Raw genomic sequence first — 11136 nt, forward strand, 5'->3', positions numbered from 1 at the left:
TGGAGCCTCCATCCAGGTTTCACGAGTTCTGTAACGATTGATGAGTTACCAAACGAAGCAATTATTATCGGACATCTTTTCGTTTTCCTACCTTCGAATCGGCTGTAAGTATTATTTCAAGCAGCTAGATGATGTATGAAAACAATAGTTAACATAAAGCTCTGCGATTTGTGTATTGGATTCCCACAACGTGCATTACATCGATGTAAGAGAACGCACAAGGTACATTTCAGGTTTAAGAATAAGTTTCCCTTTGCTCTGAATGGCATGGAGTTTTCCCTTTCACAGAGGTAAACAAACACAAAAGTTACATGAATAAGCTTCCTGGATCAAAGTTTGTCTCCTGAATGGAGGTGTCCTCTGAATACGAGGCAACTATCTACTCATGAAAGATGAAAAGTTTGTGCAGTTTTTCTTAGGCAGAATAACTAGTCATTCTATGTGAATATGTACATGAAAGACGCTGTATTAATTTATTGGCGAGCGCTAATGGAAAACTCGGCGCGCGCGAGTATATTGAGGTTCGCAAGCACGAAAAAAGTCCTACGAGGTAACTTGGAAAATGTTTGCGCACATTACCAGATTTCTCGGCAAAAACTTATACCACTACATCAAGGTGATTCCCCAGTTTAATGAAAAAAATCGAAGTTTGAGGCAACCGTTGTCTTACGCGAGCAACAAGGTGGTGAGTAGATGACGCCGAACATCAGGTGTCACGTTGTAACGGTTTTTTGTTCCGCGGCATCAGAGCAAAGTCATATTTCTAGTTTTTGCTTAAGATTACAGTTGATAGATTTGGAATATAATCTAGTTGAGGATATGAAAAACGATGATGATATAGAACACTCCACGGTAAGTTGACCTGAAAACTAAAAATAATTGAAAGGCCTACGACATTGACACAGAAACTGAGCTTTTGAAGAGGAACCGATTCAAATTCTCGTCCGATTTGAAAGGCCCTAGTCAAAAATACATTTATGAGATTGTGAAGTAGAATTTCCTCTAAAAATTAATTTTGCTTTTATCGTTGTCGTTGCTTCCGCCTCTGCTGCTACTATTTCTGTTGAATAGCAATGACTGCAGTGAATGGTATTTGCCTTACTGTTGTGCACTGGATAAAAACGGCACCTGACTGAGTAAAGCAAGGAATATCTGATGATTCTTGAATTTCATTAATTCGGTATTTTCCTGTCCTAATCCATTTTACAATTGCAGTAAATACTCGAGTAACTCGTCTACCCTCGAACAAACGCCACCTTCCAATCAGATGAATGCCACGTTAATTCATGTTTTACGACAGTAATATTAAAAAAAACAACAACAACAAACAAGCAAACAGAATAAATAAATTAAAGAAAAGTACGATTCGATTTGGTGTTAAATCTGCACCATCGTTGTTTTACATATCACGAGTCCAACAACTATGATTCTATCCCAAAATAAGGCATGACACTGGAACTCGAAAATTGTTCCGCTTAATGTAATATTCACAAATGATTTACTGTGATAAGAAGTAAACGTACAACAAATAGCTAATTTAGTTTATATCTACACAGCCTTTATCGATTGAATGCCTCAGCTTAAGTAGTATGGGTTGCTCTACACCAAGCTGTCGAATTTGTAAGTCATCCAGGCGATCTGAACAGGAATTGGGGGAGCTCCTTGCTAGTCCCTGTGATTGCAGGGGCAGTCTTGGTTTCGTACACAAACATTGTATGGAGACCTGGCTACACGTGCGCAAGCAAGACACCTGTGAATTGTGTCATTTTAAATTTGAGACCAAGAGGAGATACAAGCCATTCCGTGAGGTAGGTAGGCTGGGGTCTCAGTCTGTATTGCACATTTATTATTATGATCATGCGAAGTTGGGATGGCACCAACAGGGCGAAGAGCTGTTTGCAAAGCCGCCTAAAAATAGTAATACTAACCTCACTAGAGGGTCATTGTTAACAAAGTTTAAAAGTTGGATAGTAGGAGTAAAAAGCTGTTGTAGTTCTAATAGGAACAAATACAAAATTCAAAACAAGGAATGCAATACAAAATCATGTCCAGAACACAGACTAACTTGTTGTAAAAAGAGCTAAGCCTTGATATTTCTTCATAAAAAATCGTCAGCATACAACAATAGTTTGTGGTTGAAAATATTCAAATAGGTTTAACTTAACCCTTTACACCGTAACATCAGTGTCTGTTCTCTACACGTTTCCTTTGGTGCTGACAAGGATATTTCGGTTAAACCATCAAAACTTCTCAGATTGGCGACCATTTCCTTTATTCTCCCTCTTAATGAATTATTCAGCAGTATTAAGGGTTAAGTGTGTTATAAAACTCTTTTTGAGTCATGCTTGTACCTTGCCATCAAAATCGCACAAATCATGTAAAATATGGAATTTGATACAAATAACAATATTTTTGTTATATTACAGTGGCAGTTTATCCAAGTGCTAGATATGCTTAACAACAACGAAAAAGGCGTCCTTATGCTGGGATTTGTAAACTTCTTGTTGCTCATTCTCGAGATTCCCTTTCTCTACTACGTGTTCAAAATGAACAGCAAGTATTTTGCCAATCATATAAATAGCTTTGATGAAAGCCAAGACGATTCTTCCGGAGTCAGCGCTCTTCTTCTGGCATTGTTGTTGTTTTTCTCGATAGTATTGTTTGCGTCCTCTATCATCTTTACTGTATTTGGTTTAAAGATATTGCGTAAGGTTTTGGGGTATAACAGAGAAGTTATGTTAATCATTCCCATGAGGCGTTTGGAGGAGTCGATGGAAGAGGAACATGTTGTGTAACTCTGGCAACCAAAAAACAGGCCGTGAACTCGAAAAGCTTGCGTTAAAAAATTCAATATCTGATGAACTACAAGAAGTAGGAATGTTTATTTAAAAAATACACGAATACTGCAAATGCACTGAAGTATCGTTATGTCTTCTTAAAAAATCAAATTGTACAGTTTAAGTCCGTAAGAAATCTCGATACCACCTTTTGTTTATCGTTTCCTGTTATTTATCTACTTATTTGCGATGCAAAACATGAACATCTCTGAGGGAAGCGATTTTTCTAACGAATGCTGAATATGAAGCTAGTTATTTCCATAAATTATTTCACTTCAAAATTTCATATATAATCATTAAGTTTCCCATCAAACCGTCCTTCACGCTTGGCCTCTTATTATCGAGCACGGTGCACCAACCCCTCTTTTCTCGGTCCTTGCATGTAAACAGGCTCATGTAGGTTCCCAGACCTTCTAAATATATGGGTACAAGTCTAGACTCACTTCGTAACCTGACGAAGAACATTTTTAAAACGTTTCAAAAATGTTACAAAAAATATATTCAACGCCACTACCATGGTATATCCTCTTGGAAACTCCTTCCTCGAAAACGCCTGTAATAAACGTTGTTATATACCCCTCCTGGGGTACCTGTAGCTAACATTGCCCCATACAACGTCCCATCAGGCCGAAGAGCTATGGCCAGCCCAACCACAAGACTTGATTTTACTTCTTTCAGAGAGGCTCCCGTTGATCTGTTTAGGTGGAACACTTTTCGAGCTGCTGTCAGAGACCATACTCCAAACGGTTCAAAACACACCTGCATGGGGATTGGGAGAAGAATCACTTAAAGGACTGGTCAGTTAACGCCCGGCCTAACAAGCTTATTAGCTACATATACCTGATTGAGAGACTGACTAACTATAAAAATGACTGACTCAGTAAATGTAAGACAGACATACGAACGGAGTGATTGACTGACTGACCTACTATGTGAGGGGCTGACCGGCTGACTCTCGACCAACTGCCTGGCTAACTAAGTGACTGACCGAAAAACCGACGGAATAATTGGCAAACATAATGACTGACTGGGGGAATATCTAGCTGAATGATTAGGTGACTCGCTCACTGACCAAGAAACCGTCTGACTTACTCAATGGCTAACTTACTGATTAACTGACTAGCTGCCTGATCAGCAGACCAAGCGTCCAAGTGAATAGCTGGCTGACTGACTAACTAGTAAGTAACTATCTGGCTGACTGACTAACTAGTAAGTAACTATCTGGCTGACTGACTAACTAGTAAGTAACTATCTGGCTGACTGACTAACTAGTAAGTAACTATCTGGCTGACTTGCTTTTTGGCTAATTTACTCAATGATTGACTAGCTGAGTAAATGATTGGCGGACGAACTGACTTACAAAGTAACTGATGGTTTGACAGAGTGAGTGAGTGACTGACTATCTTAGGTCATGTTTTACCTTAATTATAGGAGACTCGTGCTTGATAAGTTTGGGAATCCTCTCCAGGGCAAAAAATCCGCTTTCCAACATCTTCTTAGCAGAAGGATATAATTGATAAACAGAGTTTGGTACAAGGTCCCTGAATCTACCACTAGCCGCGTATTTAACTGTAGTGTTACACTCCATAGCAAGAAATGATGTTGTCGGCGCTGGTGACTCGTCCACTAAAATGGGAGGGGAACTATCTGCAAGCAAAATATACAAAATTAGAATTGCACTCATTACAGAAAGTTCATCACTGACAAAAATGGTCGCAGGCCCTCATCTTAATAAAGAAAACCATCCAAACTTACATGCATGAACACAGGCAGTAGCTGGGCAGTCTCTAGCCTCCATGGAGACACCCAGACATTGAGCTGATTCCTCCAAAGACAAACATACTCTACGTCGATGTTGTTGTCCTTCTTGACAATATTTTCTCTTGCTACATTCACTCCACAGACCCCACAAACCCCAAACAGCCAAGGGGAGGACTTCTGACGCTTCTGAGAGTTACAAGAATATTTTTCTACAATACAGTGGAGAACTAGCAGACTTCTATTTATTCTATTCATATGATCCCCCTCATAGGCAGGCAATTTACTATTGACTCCCAGCTTTATTCTCTCAGGCTTTTGGCGACGACTGATCCCTCCAATCAGAGTACTGTGGCACCATTGCCTCTTTCAGTTTCATGCACGGCCCACCCACAAATTATAATTTGGTTTTATCAACTGAGTTTTCGGTGTTTGCCTTTCTTCAGAGCGAATAAAGGAATTGTGGATTTTGTGCGGTATATGCACAAAAAGACGGAGCTACGTTATTGGTGGGAAATGGGACGTGAAAAACACAAGAACAAATGCATTAGATGAAAAACGTTCGCTGATACGGGGGGGGGGGGGGGAATTAAGAGTTTTGATGTAAAAGGTAAATATTCGTTCTAGGGAATCGGACTAGGATTCAAACGACCAAATAAGAAAAGTAAGATCGATAAGAAGTAAGATCGATCGATAATTAAAGAACTTTTTTTGAATAATCGTTGGCAAAGACAAAGAGGCTTACTCAAGGGTAAAGAAAAAAAAATCGTTTACTTAAATTCAGTCTGAACAAGTTAAATCGCTTACCAGAGCCGCCTTCACGTGCAAAGTCCGTCGATTTTGTTGTTTCTATTTCCCAGTCAAAAGGTGTCATCTCGAGTGGTTGTTCCACAGGTTCGTTGAACCAGTTCTTTGCAAAAGAAGGTTGATATTCCAAGCGGAGAACAAGAAGAGCGAAACCAAGAAATACGCAAAGGAATGAAAAGAACTTTATAAGAGGCACAACATTATTTCCCTGAAAAAAAAAAAATGAAAAAACCAAATGAATGGATAGATAAATAAAAGAAATAAATGTTTCAGGGTTACTGTAAATTTGTGTACTAAGTGGCCTCTGCATCCCATCTGGTTTACAAACCAATTTGTTGCATTTGGGTTTATCTTGGTCCCTTTACATTTTTGATATAAGGTTGTTTTGAAGTAAAACTTGTTACTTCCTGTTTCTACAGCAGTTTCGCCATTATTTTGTAAAATTCCATGCCGGCGCACGGCGATAATTTAATAACCTTGACCGTGTTTTGTCAACTTGGGTGGCCACGCTTAAAGATGGTACCAGAAGTTAGAGAGATTTTGAGACAACTTCAATCGATAAACCAAAATATTGAGAACAGCACTATTGTCTTCTTTGTCTGGTTTAGCGAGGAAAAGTAAACTGAGGTTAGGTCCAGCTTTCATTCACCCGATAAGCTAAATTATTCACATATTTTGAGCGTGATTGGTTCTTATTTATGATCTATCGAAAGACAGACACAGATGATGTCACCATTAACAACAGTTTGTTTTTTATCATATAAAACAAATAGATTCCGTTTTGCTATGGGGTCTGTACAGTAACAGAATCACTGAAGACACTCAGTTGGTAAGGAACGAAAGCCTCTGTTAGAAAGGCTACATTGGCTACATTGGCACCCATCACTCTTTAGTAGCCAAAACAGCTGTGCAACAATGTTCAGGCAGTATAAACTTGACGGCATTTCCTACCGAGTAATGCTTTCTGTGGCCATAACTAGTTAAAATCATCTAACAGCCTGGTGGTCCCTCTTTCCTCAACTTTTCTTTTTGTCCGAAGTATAAAGTGACCAGTAATGTTGCTCCTTCCCGGCCCTTGGCATATTAGTCCATCCCAGTTAACCCGTATCATCGCGTCGGGTTTCCCCGATGGTCTGTCAGACCGATTTTTTTCCTGAGCACTGTGAGAGTAAATATCTTGCTAATTAACAACACTAAGTAGCCCAGCCAGGGTGCTAACACGAAAACTACGATCCAAATTCGCTTGCAGTCAAACATCCAGGCAAGGGCGCCTTCCTTAACCAATAATAAAAGTATTTTCCAAAATATTTTTCTCCCAGCGTACTTTTTTATTCGTCTAATCAGTTGATTAAAGAATGTGCAATCTCGGTTGCAATATTTCCCAGGTTACATTTTTAAACAATTTTATCCGTTATGGTTTAATTCTCAACTGTCGGGTTGACTTTGTCAAGCCACGCCGACCGAGTTGACTGTGTTGCGTGACGACCTCTGACGAAAAACCTCAAAAGACGGCTACGAGTAGCAAAGTTCTTTACCAACATCACACCCGAGCTAACGAAAGTAACCAGAGCTTGACTAACCTCGCTTCTCTTCTCAACAGCGGCTTCTTGAGCGACGTAGAAAGCAATGATCTTTTCGTCAGGTCGGCTCCATTCCTTTTTCGATTCCATATTATCTCCTTTTCACGTCGATTATCAAAACTCTGAACTACCTCGTAGCTCGATTACTTCATTAGCTTTAAAATGTCATCCTGAAAAAATTGGAAAAAGTTTGTTTTCACGGAGACGGAGAAGAGAAGGGCAAAGTTGTACGTGGACACGATATTCATTGTGCGGTGGCGAGACACCATCTGGTGTGTATGATTTGAAAAATCATAAAAGCGGTCTGCAATCATTAAACGTCAAATTGAAAAAAAAAGTATTCTAGATATAAAACTCTATTTAGTACTACATGGTAGAGATTAGTATCTCATGGAGTTTGCATTTAATCACAATAAACCGTTAGCTTATAAATTATCATATCTGAAATTGTTTTTTTAACCGAACTCTCAAATTGTTTTTTTTAACCGAACAGTCGAGAACAGAGTTATTATTTCATCCGCGGTGGAAAATATTTTCTGCGGATTTCTTCTTAAAGAATATCAACTTAGCCTCTTATTACATACCAGTTCTGGAAAAATATAAATCCTCAGAGGAAGAAGTTTTTCACGGTTATAAACTTGCCTTTGCAGCCGTTTGAAATGTTTGATAAGGCGTCTCGTATGTTTACAATTTGGAGAGAAAGTAGACAAAACTTGAAAAAGCAAAACAATATAAAGTTGCCTCAGTCAAAATTTTCTTTGGTGCATATCAATATGTAGATTTAAGGATTGGCTTAGCTGAATGATGAACGCTAAACTGTAAGAAAGAAAACTGGACTCCCTCAGGAACGCCAAGGGATATCAAAAGGCCCAAGGGACACTTAAGAGATGAGTAAGTTTTATTCATCTCATGTTTAAAATGCAAATCGACGACATTTCATTTCCTACACATTGTCTATTTTAATCCTCCATGCGCCGAGACCTATACGTAAGGAGTTACACAACGCATGATGCGTTCATAAATGTTTATATATGGGTAATCAATCTCGAGACAGTTTACGAGACGTGATATCACATCATGAAAAATATTAGAGGAGGAGCATACAATAAAAGGAGCTTATTGCTAAGATGTTCCAACAGTGTTTGTTTTTTTCCATTGTTTTTAGAACAATTGCAATTCTGACTCAGGTAGAAGTATCAGTACCTACGAAGCTCCGTTATTTATTTGTGCTCCTTTGAGATGACAGGTGGATCAAAGCTTTGATCTGTAATGTCTTCCAAACGGAGAGTTCGTAGGAAATTGATAACCAAGTGCAATCGCCTACACACTTAAACTTAGTAGTTACGATGGGTTGTCAAGGACACTTACATCATAATTTGCTTCACTCCTTTTAACTTGATGTCTCCACCCCCTATTTGGCTCGAGAGAAAGGTACCCAACCGTGAATGCTGCTCAGTTTCGATTATTTCTCGTACCTTCCCGCTTTGAAAATGCTAAACCCCAGAATATTCTTTGGCTGGTGGATATTGTTTAGGAAGTGTATGCAAATGACAAGATTTCCGCACGGCCCCAACAGTTCTCGCATACCGAAACAATTTTCTAGCTGGTGAGAACGATAGATTGCCTTTGGGACTACGGCTATGTCGTAGAATTGTGTGAATTATTTGAAAATATTTCCAATGATGATCGCAGGTGAGCTGCAAGTCAAGCAGTTGTAGTAAAGAATCCGGCTAAAAAAATCAGGCCTCCAAGTTACTTGTTAGGTGTTACTACCAACTTAGCTATTGAAATACTAAGATGCACTACCTTGCAGCATGTGCGTCCACTAGGGACCTGTAGGTCAACTACTTAAATATTCGTAGTAAGTTAACATGTAGATTTTTGTTTGCGTAAACGTTTCAATTTTCTTATCCTGGTTGTCTCTCATGTTATTACAGCTATGAAACCATATGTTGGGTGCGAGGCAAATTCTAGTGGGTTTTTCGTCGCTGTAGATCACAGTTTCATCAGTGAATAATTACATTTTGAACTAATCGAAGGAAAGAATGGGAGGTGTGACTTTATTTCGAGTACAAAGCAGCTGTGAGCCTCAAAAATTCCATCAGAAATAATTGGGGAAATGTCCGTTTCTAAAGACATGTCCGATCCAAAGGCATTATTTACCCTATTCAGTGTTTAGGCTAATTTGCAAGTGGAGATACTAGAAAACCCAGTGTCTTTACCATTCATCGTTACCCGCTTTGTTTCTAGGAAACCTCGTGGTAGCTGGTTGGAACGTAAAAAAATACAAACGTAATTTGAAATAACCCAACATGAGCTGGCAGTGTAATCTTTGCAATTCGGATTTTGTTCGAGGCTTTCAGCGAATTTCTTTTTTATAGTAAGCAAGGTATTTTAACAAGGTTCAAAGAAGTTAAAAGGAAAAAAAGTTGAACACAACTCCCTCGTGTTGTCGATGTTCCTGACGATAAACTTACTCAACAGTTCTGTTCTACCTCTCAAATCTAACTCAAATCCCAAAAAATGGCCATAAACCCGTTTCAAAGATAAGCTTCTGCGATTTTTTTTCAAGAAATGTGAGCGCTGTGACCATGCAAACGCATCATCAAATCACGAGCATGTAAAATCGTAAATATAGTTCTATATCCAATGAAACAGCTTTCTAAAAATAAATCTCCAGCGACCCTGATCTAACTACGATTATTTATACAAATTTCAGAATAAACTTCCTATCTCGTAGCTTTCGACATCTGCAATGATTAAAAATTTGCTATTTTCTCGAACAGTATTTTTTTAGTAACATTATTAGATCAGTTTGTTAGCAATGGTTTGGTCGCCAGTCAGTAATATATTGCCACAAGTTTGAATTAGATCGTATGCTATCTTACCTTTTAAAAATCAACAAATCCAAAGAAAGCATTCATTGCTTCAGATTATCAGTTTAGCCGGTAAAAATCGCTTGAATCACGGCGATTTATTTGGTTCTGCCCGTCGTGGTCATTTCAGGTTGCGTCACTCGTCGTCCCATATCATGTTTCTCAAGACCGCTTATTGTCCGAGAACAGCCAAAATACGTTACCTGCTTTGAAGTCATCTGTTGTCACACCTTATCGCTGAATTATTCACTGTATTGTTTTCTGGTAGAGATAAAGAAAACCCGTCAAAAGCAGACGACCGTATCGGAAGCACGTGACATCTTTCCTACACGTGGTCTGAAAATATGAACGCGGAAGACTGGTTACAATAAGAAACCTCGCATCACAATGCTGAGGAAAAAGCCTAAGAAAAAATGAAACCTTCGCTGACTCGATTCTCACAACTCCAAGTATAATTAAAAGTATATGAAAAAAGAGTGGTAAACAACTGGGCTTAGCTTTATTCGTAAATGCATGTACTTAAAAGGCTACAGCCCAAAATCTAGAAATTTGCCTGAACAGCTCCGAGATAACCAAGAGGCGAACAGCGCAAGGTAGATCGATCACTCTTTTTTTCAATTTGTTTGATACAAAAGCCACTATTAATTTTATGCATGTTTTGGTTATCAGCACACTATCTTTTATAAACGTCAATTTAAACGGTGCTCATAAAATTAAACTTCAAAAACGGGTCTCATTGATTTTGGGCAGTCTGATTCATGGTTGAATTTAGCAATTGAATTTCTTGATTCAAGCATGAGAAGAACGAGACCGAAAACTAAGTAAAAAGTATTGCATCCCACTCTCACTCTCATCAGTTGTTTCTTATGTTTGAATACAGTCACAGACTTGACGACTCTTACATTACAGCACCGCTTGCGTGCGGTGCAAGGAAAGTTTTTCTTACGTATAATAATTCCCGCATGAATTGATTCTACCAAATGTTGGACTGACAAGTGTCAAAGGAACCTGAAAATTGCTAACAATTCCCCTACCGCGACCTTTGAACAAAATTATTCTCAGAATCCATCAATTCACTCGGTTTAAAGCTGTGCAACTAAGGGCCTCATTTCACGAGCCCAGGTTGATCTGTAGCCCAGGTTGGAAAACCGCAAAGAATCCTATAATTTTCACTTTATACGAACCTGGGTTGCCTGACTGCACTAACATGTGGTTCGCTTCGAGATTGACTGGGGTAACCCTATCTTTCAAAGTTTTTGTATTTAACTAGGTCGGTTA

The 11136-nt window shown here is 38.9% G+C and overlaps 2 protein-coding genes across 2 annotated transcripts; one reads left to right on the top strand and one right to left on the bottom strand.

Annotated features, from left to right (window-relative positions):
• The first annotated feature begins 114 nt into the window (after positions 1 to 114).
• Positions 115 to 2914, top strand: LOC111324374 (uncharacterized). The gene is made up of 3 exons (XM_022927920.2): positions 115 to 852; positions 1557 to 1808; positions 2427 to 2914. The coding sequence occupies exons 1-3, from the start codon at positions 694 to 696 to the stop codon at positions 2793 to 2795; spliced, it is 780 nt and encodes a 259-aa protein (XP_022783655.2). The 5' UTR covers positions 115 to 693; the 3' UTR covers positions 2796 to 2914.
• LOC111324373 (uncharacterized) lies at positions 2864 to 10105 on the bottom strand. Its single transcript, XM_022927919.2, has 6 exons — positions 9871 to 10105; positions 6983 to 7152; positions 5403 to 5610; positions 4593 to 4784; positions 4258 to 4484; positions 2864 to 3596 (listed from the first exon to the last, which is right to left on the bottom strand). The coding sequence occupies exons 2-6, from the start codon at positions 7070 to 7072 to the stop codon at positions 3348 to 3350; spliced, it is 966 nt and encodes a 321-aa protein (XP_022783654.2). The 5' UTR covers positions 7073 to 7152; positions 9871 to 10105; the 3' UTR covers positions 2864 to 3347.
• Positions 10106 to 11136: the final 1031 nt, after the last annotated feature.

The sequence above is a fragment of the Stylophora pistillata genome, chromosome 1, assembly GCF_964205215.1.
Source record: "Stylophora pistillata chromosome 1, jaStyPist1.2, whole genome shotgun sequence".
Lineage (NCBI taxonomy): Eukaryota > Metazoa > Cnidaria > Anthozoa > Scleractinia > Pocilloporidae > Stylophora > Stylophora pistillata.